At 41.9% G+C, this 19,775-nt stretch overlaps 1 protein-coding gene across 1 annotated transcript; it reads left to right on the top strand.

The window, feature by feature from the left end:
* Positions 1–139: 139 nt before the first annotated feature.
* CNEP1R1 (CTD nuclear envelope phosphatase 1 regulatory subunit 1) lies at positions 140–19,549 on the top strand (the record flags this gene model as incomplete). The annotated part of the gene is made up of 6 exons (XM_080704058.1): positions 140–164; positions 2,013–2,084; positions 7,538–7,611; positions 15,227–15,336; positions 15,457–15,511; positions 19,508–19,549. 6 exons carry the CDS (start codon positions 140–142, stop codon positions 19,547–19,549), a joined length of 378 nt encoding a protein of 125 aa, XP_080560184.1.
* Positions 19,550–19,775: the final 226 nt, after the last annotated feature.

Genomic DNA, 19,775 nt, shown 5'->3' with positions numbered 1-19,775 from the left:
GCGGGCCTAGGCAAGGGGCGGTGCAACGGGACGGGCGGAGGGGAGCGGTTGGAAGTGGGAGTTGGCGCTGCGAGCCGGGCGGGGGCTGCGGGGCTGCGATGCGGACGGGGCCGCGGCGGTGACCGAGTTACCGCCCGACATGAACTCGCTGGAGCAGGCGGAAGGTAGGGGCTGGCGCGGGCGGCCCCGGGCTCGTCCCGAGGCCGCCGGGGCACGGAGCCCGGCGTGGGGCGGCGCGGCCGGGCGCGGGGTCCGCCGGGGCCGGGCGGGGCCGAGCTGGGCGGCGCGGCGCGGAGGCCGCCTCCCGGGCTCGGCCGCCCGCCGCCTCCTGCCCGACTCCGCTTTTAATTTTTATTCATTGGCAGACACTCGTGCCTCGCTTGGTGTAGTGTGCCGGCTCGTTTTCATTTATTGCCGAGAGATAGCTCCGAGTCTTGGCCTCGATCCTATCCGTGATCCCGTGGCGGGGTTAGGAAGTACTCCTCGGTCTCTTAAAGTTTAAAAACACCACCCTGGCAGGGGTACCGCCGCTTTCGTAGGAAGCACCTTAGGCGGCCCTGTCTTAGAACAAGGTGTTGGCCCTTTAACAGTGCCAGGGTATCACCTGGAATCCTTTGGGAGGGGTGTATCTTTCCACACACTTCCGTTATGGGTGTCCAGAGGTCTTGTAGAAATAGACAGTTTAGCCATTAATTAAATAGTTTGGCCATTAATTAAATATAAGAACTAGCCGGTCGTGGTGGCGCATGCCTGTAATCCTAGTACTTGGGAGGCTGAGACAGGAGGATTGTAGGTTCAAAGGCAGCCTCAGCAACTTAGACCCTGAATCAAACTAAAAGAATAAAATAGGGCTGGAAGTGTAGCCCGGAGGCAGAATGCCCCTCAGTTCAAACCACAGTACCACAATAAATAAACATCTATAAGTTGGTATCGAGTAATTGCAGCCAAATAGGCCTCGAAGACTTTGCTTTTGTTTTAATAAAAAGTCACTGTTTCTGAAGGAATTATAACTCAGCTTTTTCTTTCTTTCTTTCTTTCTTTCTTTCTTTCCTTTTTTTTTTTTTTTCTACTATGGATGGAATCTAGGGGCTTTTACCTTTGAGGTACACCTCAGGGCCTATTTTATTTATTTCTTTTTGTTTGTTTGTCTGAAACAGGATCTTATCGGATTGTAGAGGGCCTAAGTTGTTGAGGCTGGACACTACCCTGGGTCCTCCTGTGTCAGCCTCCCAATTACTGGGCTTACAAGTCTGCACCCCCATTGCCGGCTTCGACTTTATTTAGTTCCTATCATTTACAGCCTCCAAAATTTTAGCTTTTGGTACTGGTTAAGGTTGCTGCTGGTTTTCCACATATTTTTTTGAAGCTTTTAAAAATTAACCGTCAAGTTTTTCTTTATATGAGAAATGGAATTAAAGAAACCTAATGTTTCTGGTTCTGTTTTGGTTTGGTACTGGGGACTGAACATGGGGGAATTTTTACTTCTTTGGCTACTGTGTGTGTGTGTGTGTGTGTGTGTGTGTGTGTGTGTGTGTGTGTTTTGCTGGGGATTGAACCCAAGGTAATTCTTTCTCTGAGCTACACCCAGCCCTATTTTATTTTGATACAGGGTCTTGCTACGTTTCTGACAGCCTCACTAAATTGCTGAGGCTGGCTTCTAACTTGCCATCCACCTGTCTCAGCCTCCCAAGTACTAGGATTACAAGCCTCTGCCATCATGTCTGGCTTTATTTTTTATTTTGAAACAAGGTCTTACAAAGTTGCTGGGACTATCCTGAAACCTGTAATCCTCCTGTCTCAGCTGCCCAAATACCAGGATTACAGGCATTTGCCGCTATGTACAGCTCAAATCTGTTTTTATTATGTGTTTAAAGTGTCGTAGTAAATAAAGAGCACATTGAAACATGTAAGTTGGTGTCTAAGACTTGAAACACTAAGTGTATGTAAAATTTGTTTTAATAAATGCAAAGGAGTAAGGGTGACTAATTAGAAACTGCAATCTTTTTACCTAGATCTCAAGGCTTTCGAGAGAAGACTTACTGAATATATTCATTGTTTGCAACCTGCCACTGGACGTTGGAGAAGTAAGTTCCTGAATGTTTTTTTAAGATAAAATAAACTGACAATTTATTATTTTATTCCTAAGTAGGGATGACTTGCTTTTATGTAAAACTTTCAATTAACAAATGCTTGCTTTAGCCAGGCATGGTGGTGTGCACATCTGAGGCTGAGACAGGAGGATTGCAGGTTCAAGGACAACCTCAGCAAGTAGTGAAATTCTTATCAACCTAGCAAGATCCTGTTTCCAAAAAAAATTAATAAAATAAATAAGGGCTAGGGATGTAGCTTAGAGGTAGAATGCCCTTGGGTTCAATAAAATCCTGTTTCAAAAAAAAAAGTTAAAGGAAAAAAGCAGCTGGGTGTGGTGGTGAACACTCGTAATCCCTGCGCTTGGGAGGCTGAGACAGGAGGATCACACAAGTTCAAAGCCAGCCTCAGCTACTAAGTGAGGCTCTCAGCAACTTAGTGAGACCCTGTTCCAAATAAAAACATACGGTCTGGAAGTATAGCCCGGAGGTAGAAAGCCTCTGGGTTCCACCCCCAGTACCACCAAAAAAAAAAAAAAAAATTAAAATAGCTGGCATGGTGGCACACACTTGTAATCCCAGCATTCAGGTGGCTGAGACAGGAGGATCATGGTTTGCAGACAGCCTCAGCTACTTGTGAGGCCCTTCACAACTCAGTGAGACCCTATCTCAAAAATAAAAAGACTAAAAAATAGGACTGGGGTGTAGCTCAGAGGTAGAATGCCCCTGGGTTCCATTCCCAGTACAGCAAATAAATAAGTAAATAAATATGGGCTGGGTAAGCTTAGAGGTAGAATGCCCTTGGGTTCAATCCCCAGTAAAACAAACATACACACACACACACACAATTCTTGCTTTACTAACCTATAAGTTTTCTCTTATATAGATAATTTTAAAATTTAGTTAAGCCGGGTATGGTAGCACACACTTGTAATCCCAGAATTTGGTAGGCTGAAACCAGGAGATTGCAGGTTTGCGGTCAATCTCAGCAACTTATTAAGACCCTCTACAACTTAGTGAGACCCTGTCCTAAAATTAAAGAATCAAATAAAGTTAGTGCTGTAGCTCTGAGGTAGAATGCCACTGAGAAAAAAATTATTTAACATTGTAAACAATGCATTACAGAGAAATGTCTTAGGAAAAGGACATTATAACTGGCTATACTCAACAGTCTATTTTCGGGGTTTTTTTTTTTTTTTTTTTTTGTACTGGGGGTGGAACCCAGGGGCTTTCTGCCTCTGGGCTACACTTCCTCAGCTATTTGTTTTATATTTTATTTGGAAACAGAGTCTTGCTAAGTTGCTGAGAGCCTCACTAGCTGAGGGCCTCACTCAGGAGCTGAGGCTGGCTTTGAACCTGTGCGTTCCTCCTGTCTCAGCCTTCCAAGTACTGGAATTACAAGTGTGTACCACCACACCCAGCCAACAGTCTATTTTCTGTGGATGAATTTTTATTTTTCCATGAAAATACATGTTTTGATTTTTTATTAAACAGGTAATAGTTTCAGTAGCCTACCTCACAATTTTATAATTTGCCTACACGCTATTTAAATAATTTTATTATAATAAATCATGTGGAGCACTGGTGATGCATGCCTTTAATCCCAGTACTTGGGAAAGTAAGACAAGAGGATGGAAGGTTTGAAGCCAGCCTCAGCAACTTAGTGAAACCATTTTTCCAAATAAAAAATAAAATAGGGTGAGGTTGTAACTTGGAGGTAGAATGTCTCTGGGTTTAATTCCCACTACCACACACAAACAAAAAAATAAAAGAAGAAAGAAAAAAGAAAAAGAAGGTAAAGGAATAATAATAATCAGTTGGAACACAGGAGGTTAATTAATAAATCAAGCTGGGCTTGGCCACATACACCTATAATCCCGTACCTGGGAAGCTAAAACAGGAGAATTAGAATTACAGGTTTGAGCTTACTCTCAAACCTCAGCAATTTAATGAGACCCTGAGCAACTTAGACCCTGTTTCAAAATGGTGGCATATGTTTATAATCCCAGTACTTGGGAAGCTGAGACAGGAGGGTTGCAGGTTCAAGGATGGCTTGAGTAAATAATGAGACTCTCATTAACTTAGGGACACCCTCTTTCAAAATAAAAATAAAATATGGCTGGGGTAGAGCTCAGAGGTAGAATGTCTCTGGGTTCAATCTCCAGTGCTCCAAAATATATATATATATATATAAAGCCGGGCATGGTGGTGCACACCTGTAATCCTAGCACTTAGGCGGCCAAAACAGGAAAATTGAAGGTTTGTGGACAGCCTAGGTAAGTAATGAGACTTATCAACTCAGGGAGACCCTGTTTCACAATAAAAAATAGGGCCGAGAAGGGTGGCGCACATCTGTAATTCCTTATACTAGGGAGACTGAGACAAGAGGATCGAAGGTTCAAGGATAGCCTCAGCAACATACATAGTCTTTACCAACCTAGTGAGACCCTGTTTCAAAAGAAAATATTAAAGGGCTGTGGGTATAGCTTAGAGGTAGATGCTCTTCAGTTCAATCCCTAGCACCACAAGAAAATAAATAGGTCTGGGATGTAGAGTGTTGCTGGGTTCAATCCCCAGTATTATTAATTAACTAATTGAAAATATATAAAAGGACTGGGGTGGGGGGGCATGGTGTCGCACGCTTGTAATCCAAGCATTCAGGAGGCTGAGACCAGAGGATTGCAGTTTGAGGACAGCCTCAGCTACTTAGTGCGGCCCTCTGCAACTTAGTGAGACCCTGTTTCAAAAATAAAGAATTAAAAATAAATAGGGCAGGGAGTATAGCTAAGAGGTCAAATGCCCCTGGGTTCCATCCCCAAACCCGCAAAAAAATAAAATAAAATAAAAATAAAAGGAGTGGGGGTATAGCTTCTAGGTTGAATGCCCCTGGGTTCAATCGCCAGTACCAAAAAGAAAAATGTCAGTTTGGCTCAGTGGCACAAGGAGGCTAAGGCAGGAAGATCAGCTTCAGGCCAGCCTGGACAACTTTGGGTGACCCTGTCTCAAAATAAATAAAAAGACTCAGGCTTGGTGGAACAGGCCTGTAATCCCAGTACTTGGGAGGCTGAGACAGGAGGATCGCAGCTTCAAGGACAGCATCAGCAAGTGGTGAGACCCTGTTTCCAAAGAGAAATAAAATTGGGCTGGGGGTGTAGCTCGAAGGTAGAATGCCTCTGGGTTCAATCTCCAGTACCACAATAAGTAAAAAAATAAATAGAGCCGGGCGTGGTGGCGCACACTTGTAATCCCCGCGCTTGGGAGGCGGAGACAGGAGGATCGTGTAGGTTCGTAGTCAGCCTCGCTGGCTTGAGAGACCCTGTTTCCAAATAAATAAAAAATATAAAATAGGTCTGGGAGTGTAGCCCGGAGGTAGAAGGGCTTCCAGGAACCCCACTACTACACACACACACACACACAAAAGTAAATAGAGCTGGGTGTATAGCTCAGTGGTAGAGTGCACCTGAATTCAATCCCCAATACTGCAATAAAAAGAAAAGAATCCTATTTGGGGGGTATAACTCAGTGGTAGAGTCAATCCCCAGTACCAAAAAATGTCATATTGTATAAACCAGAGAATCTGAGAAAATTATTACTTGTGAATTCTGACTAATCAGAACTGAGGTATATGATTAAAACTTCACAAATAGATCTAATAACAGGTTCATCAATTGTCACCTAGGATTGAACCCAGGGACACTCTACTTCTGAGCTATACCCCAGCCTTTGTGTGCGGGTGGGGGACATTGGGGATTGAACCTAAGGGCATTCTGCCTCTTGAGTTAACTTCCCCACTGTTACTTGAGACTATTTTAAGATGCATATGATATGGCTCTGCCTCATAAAGTGGAATATCATGGGCGTGATTATATTTTCTCCTGGTCATGTCTCAGTGCTGTATCAATCAAATAAAACACGTATGCAATCCTAGTGTTTTGATTTTGGTCTTCATTGTTAAAAATTGTGTAATCGTATATATTTCTTTCTGGAAATATAAAATTATAAGAAATGAGTTCAATTTGCTCTTGGAACATAATTTTGAATTTTAATTATTAAACACTTAGGAACTCTGGGATAGTTAAGGTTGACTATATTCCTGTTGCTCTTTGAAACAATCTTCACATTTGAAAAATATATGCATCTTAGCTTAAAGACAGGCGACTGTCCTTATTTTCAGAATATTAACTATGTTCTAGTGTCCTTTTATTACTTCTTAATAACATCGTTTATTCTCAAATTTTATTTATTTTGGGCATAGTGGTGCATGCTTTTAATCCCAGTACTTAGGGGGCTGAAATAGGATTATGTGTTCGAAGCCAGCCTCAGCGACCTAGTGAGATCCTGTTTCTAAATAAATACCTGGCTGGGGATATAAATTGGAGGTAGAATGCCTCTTGGTTCAATCTTCAGTACCAAAAAAATATATTTATGATCTATTTAGAATTTGTGAAGCCAGGCATGGTGGTGCACGCTTGTAGTCCCAGCATTTGGGAGGTTGAGACAGGAGGATTGTGGTTTGCGGACAGCCTCAGCTACTACATAGGCACTTTGCAACTCAGTGAGAACCTGTTTTCAAAATAAAGAAAAAATAGGGCTGGGGGTGTAGCTTAGAGGTAGAATGGCCCTGGGGTCCATCCCCAGTTCCGGGGGGGGGGGAGAATTTGTAAAATAATTTTATCTTAGTAGAGAGAAGTTCTAAATTCTGCTAGCTATAATTTCTACCCTGAACTTTTTTTGAAATCTCTTAAAATCTGACACTGATTGGTCAGCTCCAACTCAACACTTCCTAACACTGATCTTTGTTTAATTCAATAGCAGGCGGTTGTCTCCCAGGCAAAATCCTGTAGCCAGAATTCTCAGTGCATTCAAAAAGGAGTCTTTGTTTGATTTGTAAACATTAGAAAATGAGTTTATAATATCTGCAAAAGCATCACAAATCACAGTGATTATATGACATAGAATCTTACATTGAAGCTCTACCATCTGAGTTCTTGCTTTTGATTTTATTAATCTTCATTCTCATAAATTCTGAGGGAATCTCTAGTATCCTCAGATATAAGATTCAGAATATTTAAGAAAGTTCCTCAAGGTCATGTGCCAAATCTCCTAATTTTCAAGTCCAGTCAATGCACTTTTTTTTTTTTTTTTTTTTTTTGGCAGAACTAGGGGCATTCTACTTCCGAGCTACATCCCAGCCATTTTTATTCTTTATTTTGAAATAGGGTCATATTAAGTTGCAGATCCCTAAATAGCTGAGGCTGTCCACGAACTACAATCCTCCTGTCTTAGCCTCCCAAATGCTGGGATTATAAGTGTACACCACCATACCTGGCTTCTGCATTTTCCACTTAATAAAGTGCTGTATTCTTTGGCTATCATTTATTAGGAACTGACGGTAGTATTAAATATTAAGGGTATATTTTCTTACTAATTTTATGTTTATCTTTTATCAGTGCTTCTTATAGTGGTATCTGTCTGTACAGCTACTGGTGCCTGGAACTGGTTAATAGATCCTGAGACACAAAAGGTAGAAGTTTTGGTTTAAAATCTTTAGTAGATTAAATGAGATAATGGGTGTAGTGGTTCTTTGTTAATTGTCAAGTGTTATTCAAATGCTACTTAAAACTACTACTAATGTATTGTTACTTTAAACACATGCTCTATATTAATTTGCTTAAGGAAATTTTTGTTTGGCTACATTGAATTAAATAGTTATACAAGGAAAAAGCCTAAGAACTGTTTACTTCATTTCTGCTATTTTGCAATTGGTTTCTAAACTTGTATACAGATTGTTTGTTTGTTTGTTTGTTTGTTTGTTTTTTACTCTACTGGGAATTGAATCCAGGGGCATTCAACTCCAAGCTATACCCTCAGACCTATTTTTTATTCTTTATTTTTTAAATAAAGTCTCACTAAGTTGTAGAGGACCTCACTAAGTAGCTGAGGCTGGTTGCAAACCTGCAACCCTCCTGTCTCAGGCTCCCAAGTACTGGGATTACTGCATGTGCCACCATGCCTGGCTAGATTTTACATTTTTAATGTGTGTGTGTGTGTGTGTACACATGTACATTCTCTTTGTTTTGTTAATTTAGTTTCAGCTTTTTAAAAATTTATAAAAGCTGGGCATGGCAGTGCACACTTGTAATCCCAGTACTTGGGAGGCTTAGACAGGAAGATCATGGTTCTTGAACAGCCTCAGCTACTTAGGCCTTCTGCAACTTAGACCTTGTTTCAAAATAAAGAGTATAAAAAATAGGGTTAGGGTTGTAGCTCAGAGGTAGGAAGCCCTGAGTTCAATCCCCACTACTGAAAAAAAAATAGTACTTTGTTTTATGGATTATCAATGTTTATACTTTTCTTTGTCCCATAAAGCATTTGAGATGATTTTAGGAAACATGACAAAAGAGCATGATATAAGTGTAGAATTAGTAGATTAGATCAGGAAGTCCAAACCAGGAAGCAAACCCGTCACTGTTGCATAGGGCATGTGGCTTGCCAGCTTTGGCTTATAAATCGAGTCAATCTCAATAAACCAATCTCAACAAACCAGTCAATCTCAGTTAATTCTGTGCTTTTCATTGTCTTTGAGGAGAATATGCTTATCAGTTCCTTAAGCTAGCCAAGTTTTTCTTTCTTTGCATTTATCTGTTAAAGATTTTCCTGCCTGAAGTTTTTAATATAGGAAATGCCAAGAGATCTGCCACTGGGTACTGTGGGAGAACATTCCCATACCAAATTCAGTAACAGATTTTATAATGTTTCTTCAAGCATTCTTTGATGAAAGCTGATAAAATGTTTCTTAAATTTTCTACCTCTTTCTACTAACTGTGCCTTAATTTCAAACTCAGACTTTATTAGAGAAGCAATAATCTTTAGTTTTTCAGTGAATACCCCCCCCTCGAAGGTTTTGTGGGGTTGTTTTTTTTGTTTGTTTGTTTTTGCAGTACTGGGAATTGAACCCAGGGGCATATTACCTCAGAACTACATACCCAGCCAGAATTTTATTCTTTATTTTGAAACAGGGTCTCACTAAGATGCAGAGGGCCTCACTAAATAGTTGAGGCTGGCCCAGAACCCAATCCTCCTGTCTCAGATTCCCAAGTACTGAGATTATAAGCCTGGACCACCATGCCCAGCCCCATGCAGTTTTATTTAGGTAGTAACAGTGTTACAGGTTTCATAAATCTCAAAAGTCCCTTCCCTCTTATTAAACTGTAACTAGTAGTTTTTATAATTTTATTTATAACTTTTTAGGTTATATGGAAGAAAAACCTGGTAGTAAGGCTTTTGTCATCAATCTAAATGGCAATTCAGACTGCCAGGGGTTTATTTAGCATGTAATCCCCTGATTGTCCACTGAGGGGGAGATATAAAAGGATCAGAAGCAAGAGAGGTTGGTGATGAAATTTTATGTTAATAGAGAATTTTTTATGGCAGACAAGAAATTCTCCTGTGTCTTCATTTATTTAAAAAAAATCAGATCTTAAGGCTGCATTTGGTACTCATCTTTAGGGGAAGAGTAGAAGGAGGCTGGCAAGAAGATTGAAAAAAGTCTATCTTGGGAAATGAGTCTGACTTCTAATTGGGAAAAATATAAGCTGATTTCTGCTAGTTGAGATCTTAATAAAACACAGAATTAAATGTAATTTGAAATAGGCCCAAAACTATGTAGTTAATACAATTTTCTAAATTAGGTGAGAGTCTTAACTATTAGCCTTAGGGTTGGCTCTTTTTACTTTAGTATTTAATAACTCCAAACCTGACAAGAGTTTTATGCAGCAATTGTGTGTGAAGCAGGAGTTGCAAACACAGAAGCCATTGCCTGTTTGTAAGAAAGTAGGGAGAAGCCAGTGGCTAGCTAGAAGAAGCTATGGAGAGAAGGAATATGGCAGATGCTGATCAAAGGGGACAGCTACTGTTTGGATGCAGTTGATTCTTGCCATGGAGAAAAGGAGGCTAATACTGACTGAACTAATTAAAAAAAGACTAGCGAACATTGTACAGACCGCACAGATGGCTCGTAAGGACCAAACTGTTCTCAGAGGTTTTAAGAAAACATTCCCTTGGACTTGTAATGCCAGTACTTGGGAGGCTGAGACAGGTTCACAGGTTTGTGGACAGCCTCAGCAACTTAGGCCCTTCACAACTTTTTGAGACCCTGTTTCCAAATAAAAGCTAAAATCAGTCTGGGAGTATAGCTCAGATAGAATGCTCCTGGGTTCAATCCTCAGTACCCCCCTCCCCCAACACACACACACAAGAAGAAAAAAGGAGACATTTCTCTGGAATATTAATCTTTATTTAGGATCTCATTGGGTGTGTAAGAGGGAAGGTATTAGGGATTGAACCCAGGAGCATTCTACCTCCAAGCTATACCCCCAGCCCTATCATTTATTTATGTGTTTATTTATTTATTTTTGTGGTGATAGGAATTGAACCCAGGGGCATTCTACCTCTAAGCTACACTCCCAGCCCAATTTTTTTTTTTTTTTGAAACAGTGTCTCACTAAGTTGCAGAGAGCCTCACTAAGTAGCTGAGGCTGGCCATGAACCTGGATCCTCCTGTCTCAACCTCCTGAGTACTGGGATTACAGGGTGAGCCACCACACCCAGTTTATTTTATTCTTTATTTTGAAACAGTGTCTCGCCAACTTGCAGAGGCCCTCACTAAGTAGCTGAGGCTGGCCATGAACCTGTGATCCTCCTGCTTCAGCCTCCCAACTACTGGGATTAGCCACCATGCCTAGTTTATTTTTTATTTTAAAATAGGGTCTCACTAAGTTGCAGAGGGCCTCACTAAGTTGCTGAGACTGGCTGTGAACCTGCAATCCTCCTGGCTCAGCCTCCCAAGTACTGAGATTACAGGTGAGTGCCACCATGTGGGAGTGACTGGATCTCATCTTTTTAAGAGCTTCTTTCCTCCTGATGTTTTATTTAGCCTCTGACTTCTTTATTTAACAGACTTTTTTTGGGGGGGGGGGTCTGGGAATGGAACCTGAGGCATTTGACCTCTGAGCTACACCCCCTGCCCAATTTTTTTATTCTTTATTTTGAAACAGGGTCTCACTGAGTTGCAGAGGGCCTCACTAAGTAGCTGAGGCTGTCCGAGAACCGCGATCCTCTGGTTTCAGCCTCCCAAATGCTGGGATTACAAGCGTGCGCCACCATGCCCGGCGAACAGACTTATTTAAATATCTCACTGCTGGTGCTTTTCTGTCTTGAAACATGTATGCATGTTTAGTTCTCTGTCTTAAATTGTGACCCATCTCTTGATGTGTAGGGTGGGAATGTGCTCTTTGAGTCTGTTATTCTTGTCTAGTTGTTAGTCCATTTGGTTTCTTCTCCCAGATGCCTAAATAATTCCCTTTCCTCTTTCCTCTCCCCTCTCCTCACTTCCTCCTCTCCCCTTTCCTTTTCTCTTTCTCCCTCCCTTTCCCACTCTTCCTCCCTCCCCACCCTCCCTTACTCTGTGTTTCTTTTCCCCAGTGATCTGGCTTTGGTGCCTACTCTTGTTCCAGTCTGAGTCCCTAGCCTCTTGTCGCTACATATTCTTAGAATTGTGTCTTGTCCAGTTTTCTTTTATGCTCAAGTCTAAAATAAGTCCTTTCACCAGGCACGGTAGCACACACCTGTAATCCCTGTACTTGTGAGTCTGAGACAGGAAGATTGCAGGTTCAAGGACAGCCTCAGTAAGTATTGAGACTCTCAGCAACCTAGTGAGACCCTGTTTCCAAATAAATAAATTGGGCTGGGGGTGTAGCTTGAAGATAGAATGCCTCTGGTTTCAAACTCCAGTAGTACAAAAAAGAAAATTAACATAACCCTGGCTGGGCATGGTGGCGCACACTTGTAATTCCTGCGCTTTTTGGGAGGCAGCGCACACTTGTAATTCCCGCGCTTTTTGGGAGGCGGAGACAGGAGGATCGTGCAGGTTCGAAGCCAGCTGCACTGGCTTAAGAGACCCTGTTTCCAAATAAAAATATAAAAAATAGGTGTCTGGGAGTGTAGCCCGGAAGTCGAAGGGTTTCCAGGAACCCCAGTACCAACAACAATAAAAAAAAACACCCCTTTCTCTTGAATTCTAGTTCTTTAAAGATAGCTACTAATAATTTTTCCCTGTTTGAATGTTCTGTGGCCAAAAATCTCATGTTTCAAAACCAAGCCTTTTTTTTTTTTTTTTTTCTCAGAGAAGGAAGAGTGGTGCTGGAGTTGAGCCTTGTCAGGATTTGTGTGTAGAAATTGGCTAGATGGAAGCCAGGTGTGGTGGCACACACTTGTAATCCTAGTAATTGAGAGGCTGAGATGGGAGGAGCTCAGGTTCCTGGCCAGCTTCAGCTACTTAGTGAAGCCCTCTGCAATTTAGTGAGACCCTGTTTCAAAATAAAGAGTTAGGGCTGGGTTTGGTGGTGCACACTTGTAATCCCTATGCTTGGGAGGCTGAGACAGGAGGATTATGCAGGTTCGAAGCCAGCCTCTGCTGGCTTAAGAGACCCTGTTTCCAAATAAAATATAAAATAGGTCTGGGAGTGTAGCCTGGAGGTAGAAGGCCTCTGGGTTCCATCCCCAGTACCACCCCAAAACAAAACAAAAGAATTAAAAATAGGGCTGGGGCTGTGGTGGCACATGCTTGTAATCCCAGTAATTGGGAGGCTGAGAGGTGGATTGCAGGTTCAAAGCCCAGCCTCAGCAACTTAGCAAGACCCCGTTTCCAATAGGGCTGGGGATGTAACTTGGAGGTAGAATGCACCTGGGTTCAAACCCCAATTCCAGAAAGAGAGGGTGGGGGGAAGGTCGGTAGGTAGGAAGACAGGTTGGAGGAGGTGAGGAGGGGCCAGATGGAGAAGGTAGTATGGGTGTGAGAGTGTAGTATGAGACACAGATTAGACTAGGATCAGGTTATGAATGGCAGAACTCACCCAAATCTGTGTGTGTGTTGTACTGGGGATTGAACCTAGGGCATTCTACATCTGGGCTCCCTCAGCTCTATTTTATTTTTTATTTTGAAACAAGGTGTCACTAAATTGCTGAGGCTGGCTGTGGCGAACTTGAAATCCTCCTGTCTCAGCCTCCCAAGCACTGGGATTCCAAGGTATGCTACCATGCCCAGCTTTTACCCAACTCTTAAGCTTTCTTTTTTTCTTCTCACCAGTATTGGGGATTAAACCCAGGGACCTCATGCATGCTAGACAAGCACTCTACCACAAAGCTGCATCCCCAGACCCGTGGGCCGGGGGGACTGGGGGTTGGATTCAGGCATTCTATCTTTGAGCTATACCTCCACCCCTATTTATTTTTTTGTTTTGAAAGAAAATCCCTCCAAGTTGCAGTGGACCTCACTAAGTTGCTGGGGTTGATCTTGAACATGCAATCCTCCTGTCTCAGCCTCCCAAGTACTGGGGTTACACATATGTGCCACCAGTGCCTTGTTCCAGACCGTGTGTGTGTGTGTGTGTGTGTGTGTGTGTGTGTGTGTGTGTGTGTATTTTGCTGGAGATGGAACCCAGGGGCCTTCTACCTCCAAGCTATACCCCCACACATAGTTTATATCTTATTTGGAAACATGGTTTTGCTAGATAGAGCATCACTAAGTTGCTGAGATTGGCTTCAAACCTGCAAGCCTCCTGTCTCAGCCTCCCAAGCACTAGGATTACAAGCATGCACGGCTATGCCCAGCTCCCAGATCCTCTTTAGGAAGCTTTTCAAAAGGGAAGGTATCTAGATCACTTTTGTCTTGTGTTTTCATCGAGAATAGAGGCTTCATCTTGACTTACTGAATAGAGAATTCAATAATATTTATAGTAGGATTGTTCTTTGATTATAGGAATGAATTTGTAATGGTTCAAGTATTTGAGATGAATGGAGGAGATGTTGTTATATTTTCTTGCTATATAGAAGATATAGCCAGACATGGCAGTGCATGCCTTTAATCCCAGTACTTGGGAGGCTGAGATGGGAGGATGACAAGATCAAAGCCAGCCTCAGCAACTTAGTCCCTCTGCAATTTGATGAGACACGGTTTCCAAATGAAAAATAAAATGGGCTGCGGGTGTGTCTTGGAGGTAGAAGATTCCTGGGTTCAACCCCCACTACCACAAAAAAAAGGAAGATATAAAATGCATTATTTTCATTTTTACAGTGTAACAATGACAAGAGCTGGGATACTGGAAATCTTTAAGTCCTTGTAGTTTAGATAATAAAAGTACTACACAGCCTGGCGTGGTGACATATGCTTGTAATCCCATTACTTGGGAGGCTGAGAAAGGAAGAGCACAGGTTTGCTGCCAGCCTCAGCTACTTAGTAAAACCCTGTTTTAAAATTTAAAAATAAGCCGGGCGTGGTGGCGCACGCTTGTAATCCCCGCGCTTGGGAGTCAGAGACAGGAGGATCGCGCAGGTTCGAAGTCAGCCGCGCTGGCTTAAGAGACCCTGTTTCCAAGTAAAAAGTATAAAATAGGTCTGGGAGTGTAGCCCGGAGGTAGAAGGGCTTCCAGGAACCCCAGTACCACCAAAAAAATAAATAAATAAATAAATAAAATAAAATTTAAAAATAGTAGGCTGGGCGTGGTGGCGCATGCTTGAAATCCCTGCACTTGGGAGGCTGAGACAGGAGGATCGCACAGGTTCGAAGCCAGCCTCAGCTACTTAGTGAGGCTCTCAGCAACTTAGTGAGACCCTGTTTCCAAATAAAATATAAAATGGGTCTGGGAGTATAGCCTGGAGGTAGAAAGCCTCTGGGTTCCACCTCCAGTACCACCAAAAAAAAAATTAAAAAATAGTGCTGATGAGCTGGGCGTGGTGGCACATGCTTATAATCCCAGTATTTGGAAGACTGAGACAGGAGGATTGCAAGTCCTGGCCAGCCTCAGCTACTTGGTGAGGCCCTCTGCAAGTTAGTGAGACTCTCAAAATAAAGAATAAAAAATAGGGCTGGGGTGTAGCTTAGAGGCAGAAAACCCCTGGGTTCAATCCATAGTACTACCAAAAAAAATAGGGCTGAGGTGTAGCTCAGAGGTAGAATGTTCCTGGGTTCAATCCCCAGCACCACACACACAAAAAAAAGTTTTACACGTGTGCAGGTGGAGAGGTAGAAATAGGCATTGTGCTAAGAGTTTGCACTTTATATGTCACGGTTTTCTTTACAGGTCTCCTTCTTCACTTCATTGTGGAATCACCCATTTTTCACTATCAGCTGTATCACTCTCATAGGCTTGTTCTTTGCTGGAATACACAAGAGAGTAGTTGCACCATCAATGTATCCTTTACTGCAAATGGAGTTTTAGTCTCTGAACTAAAGCACTTTCTCAGTTACCTACATGGTGGTTAGAAGCTAACTTTTGAAATGAGAAATTTTCCTTTGACCACATTTATTCAGTATAGCTGCTCGGTGTCGAACAATATTAGCAGAGTACAATATGTCTTGTGATGACGTAAGTATTTTTCATTAGAAAATTGTAGATCACATACTTGTAATTCCAGTACTTGGGAGGCTGAGACAGGAAGATCACAGGGTCCGGCCACCCTCAGTAACCTCATGAGACCCTGTTTCCAATAAGAAATTTAAAAAATCGGGCTGGGAGTATAGCTTCAAGATAGAATGCTTTTTGGATTCAAAATCCCAGTACCAAAAAAGAAAAAGGGAAGGAAGGAGAGAGGGAGGGGGAAAGGAAGGGAAATTGTAGATGTACATGAATAACTGAAATTTTACCTTTACCCAGCAACTTAACGTGACCTTGTTTCAAAATTTAAATTAAAGTGCTGGGGTGTCTCTCAGATGTAGAATGCCCCTGGATTCAATCCCCAGTACCAAAAAGAAAAATGTATAGTTTAAGAAAAATAGACTTGCTGAGTGAGATGGCACACGCTTGTAATCTCAGTATTTGGAATGGTGACACAGGAGGATCACAAGTTCACAGCCAGTTTTAGCTACTTAGTGAGGCCCTCTGCAACTCAGTGAGACCCTGTTTCAAAATAAAAAAAAAGTAGGGCTGGTGGGTAGTTTGGAGGAAGATTACTCCTGGATTCAATCAATCTCCAATATAAAAAATAAGCTGTTGAGCCGGGTGTGGTGACTCAAAGTCTGTAATCCCAGTACTTGGGAGGCTCAGAAAGGAAGATCACAGGTTCGTGGGCAGCCTCAGTAACTTAGACCGTAGCAATTTAGTGAGTTCCTTTTTCAAAATAAAAAATAAGTAGTGCACGCTTGTAATCCCAGCACTTGGGAGGCTGAGATGGGAGGATCGTGGTTCGCATCAGCTACTACTTAGGCCCTGTTTCAAAATAAAGAAGAAAATATAGGGCTGGGGTTAGCTCGGAGGTAGAATGCCCCTGGGTTCCAGTCCCAGTACCACAAAAATAAATAAATAATAAAATAGGGCTGGGAGTATAGCTCAGAGGTAGAATACCCCTGGCTTCTATATCCAGTGCCACAAAAATATGTTGTTTTTGGTGGTGGTACTGGTTATTTCACCCTGCGATGTTCTACCTCTGAGCTATACCCCTAAACTTCCCTTTCTCCCTTTTATGTTTTGGTTCTGGGGATTGAGCCCAGGGGCACTCTACTGCCAAGGTACACCGCCCCTAGATCAGTTTTTTGTTTTGTTTTGGTGGTGCTGGGGATCAAACCCAGTCCTTGTCAGGCAAGCACTCTACCACTAAACATCCCTGGGCCTTTTATTTTTTGTTTTGGAACAGATTCTCTCAAGGTTGCTGAGAGTCTCTCTACATTGCTGAAGCTGTCCTTGAACCTACCGTCTTCCTGTCTCAGTCCCCCTCCCACCAAGTACTGGGATCAAAGTGTACACAACTATGTCCAGCTGTAATTTTTTTTCTCCTATGTGGTACTTGGGATGGAACCTGGGCATTCTACCTCTGACCTACACCCCAGCCCTATTTTATTTTTTCTGGTACTGGTTTGAAACCCAAGGGCTTTCTACCTCTGGGATATACCCCCACACCTATTTTATTTTTTTATTTGAAAAAGGGTCCTACTAAGTTGTTGAGAGCCTCACCAAGTTGCTGAGGCTGGCTTCAAACCTGCAATCCTTCTGTCTCAGCTTCCCAAGTACTGGGATTACAAGCATGTGCCACCACACATGGCTTAATTTTTATTTTGAGGCAGGGTCTCACTAAGTTGCTGAGGCTGTCCTTGAACCTGAAATACTGCTGTCTTAGCCTCCCAAGTACTGGGATTACAAGTGGGTGTCACCCGCTTATAGCCATCCTGGCCTGGCTATAATCTTAATGACATAAAATCATGATATACCTTAAAACTGAAACCATGTTAGGATCAATAAAGTATGATGATTGGCTGAAAGACACTGTCTCAAAAAAGAAAAAATAAGCTGGATGTAGTGGTATATGCCTGTATTCCTGGTGCTTGGGAGATGGAAACAGGAAGATTACAGGTGCAAGGACAACCTAAGTAGCAAAACCCTATAACCAAGCAAGACCCTGTTTAAAAAAAAAAAAATAGCCGGGTGTGGTGGTGCACGCTTGTAATCCCTGCACTTGGGAGGCAGAGACAGGAGGATCGTGCAGGTTCGAAGCCAGCCTCGCTAGCTTAAGAGACCCTGTTTCCAAATAAAATTATATATATAAAATAGGTCTGGGAGTGTAACCCGAGAAGGGTTTCATCCCCAGTACCACCAAAAATAAAAATATAAAAACAACAAATAAATAAAAAGGCTGGGGCTGTAGTTCAGAGGTAGAATGCCCCTTAGTTCTATCTCCTGTACCACACACAAAAAAAGCAAGCTGGGTGTGTTGACTCATGCCTGTAATCCCAGTACTTGGGAGGCTGAAACAGAAAGACAACAGGTTCGAGGTTAGTCTCAGCAACTTAGCAAGACCCTCTACTACAACTTAGTGAAACCCTGTGTTAAAAAAAAAAAAATTAGCTGGGCATGGTGGCGCATGCTTGTAATCCCGTGCTTGGGAGGCGGAGACAGGAGGATCGCACAGGTTCGAAGCCAGCCATGCTGGCTTAAGAGACCCTGTTTCCAAATAAAAAAGTATAAAAATAGGTCTGGGTGTGTAGATGGGTTTCCAGTAATCCCAGTACCACCAAAAAAAAAAAAAAAAAAAATTAGGGCTGGGGTCTAGATCAGAGATAGAATGCCTCTGAACTTCAATCACACACACACACACACGCACGCACGCACACACGCACACACACACACACATTCAAATGATACAGATAAGCTATCCATCTACCTGAAATTATAGTTCTTTCTCCAGAAATTAAATGATACAGATAAGCTACCCACCTACTGGAAGTTATTGTTCTCTCTCCAAAAATTAATTGTAGCATGAATACTAGGTAATTTTTATGGACTTATTTGCACATACAAACAATAAAAAATTGGTGTCTAATATGCAGAAGTATTTACATATGAATATATATCATTAAAATTACTTTCAAAATAATTAGACAGGAGATAGGTGCTGTAGTGCATACCTGTTGGGATTACAGGTGTACTAAGATTGCACTTTGGAGGTTGAAACAGGAGGATCGCAGGTTTGAGACCAGCCTCAACAACTTATTTCAAAATAAAAAATAAAAAAGGCTAAGCCAGGCATATTGGTGCACGCTTGTAGTCCCGATACTTAGAAGGCTGAGACAGGAGGATCGCAGGTTCATAGCCAGCCTCAGCTACTTAGTGAAGCACTCCACAATCTAGTGAGATCCTCTTTCAAACTGAAGAATAAAAAATAGGGCTGGGGGTGGAACTCGGAAGTAGAATGCCCTTGAGTTCAATCCCTAGTACTACCTAAAAAAACAAAACAAAACAAAAAAAAAAACTTAGAGGTAGAATGCTCCTGATTTAATCCCCAGTACCAAAAAATAAAGTGAGTAAACCAGGAGAGGAATGCAAGAAGGGAAACAGATAAAACGAGAATATGTTGATTACTAAGAGTTGAATTCATTATTAATACTGGGTACTGTTGACAAGTGAGACTTTGCGGTGTTTCACTTATGGACTTAGGAGTTATGCACTTATAGATAGGCACTAGCAACCCCAGCTTCATTGAACTTTTTTCTTTATAATGAAATTACATTAACATATTACTAATATAATTTAAAATAGACTAAAACCATTGGTCAAACCAATAGTAATATATTCATTCACAGGAGGGCCACTTATCTAGGGGATCTGATTTCTGGGCAGCTATTGGCTAGGGAATCCAAATAAAGATGTATGTGTGTGGATTTGGTGCTGGGAATTGAACCTGGATCCTCATGCATGCTAAGCTTGCGTTCTGTCCCTGAGCTACCACACCAACTGTGTGTGTGTATTGCTGAATCTAGATTAAGTATAGAGAAGTATCCTGATTCCTTACAAATTCCTGTTAAAGTTTTTAACTTAAGTAGGGTTGTATTTTTAATAGCCCTGTGTTGACAAAAACTGCTTTCTTTTTTACAGACAGGAAAACTAATTTTGAAGCCTCGACCTCATGTTCAATGACAATCTGCATTCATTGTTTTGGGACCTAAAACGTTCTGTCTTCAAATAAGTGATACAGCAAAAAGCCATAAAGGATTCCTTTTGCAGCTGGATATGTGAAGGTTATAGCAACAACTGACAAGAAGTGTGCAATATTTACTCATTATCTTGATGAAGATGACTCAAGTTACCCGTGCTTTGGTACCTTTGATTACCTGTGTTCAGTATTACTGTCACTTTAGTACTT

The sequence above is a fragment of the Muscardinus avellanarius genome, assembly GCF_963383645.1.
Source record: "Muscardinus avellanarius genome assembly, chromosome: 10".
Classification (NCBI taxonomy): domain Eukaryota; kingdom Metazoa; phylum Chordata; class Mammalia; order Rodentia; family Gliridae; genus Muscardinus; species Muscardinus avellanarius.
The sequence above is the reverse complement of the archived record's forward strand: the minus strand, read 5'-3'. Positions and strand labels throughout refer to the sequence as shown.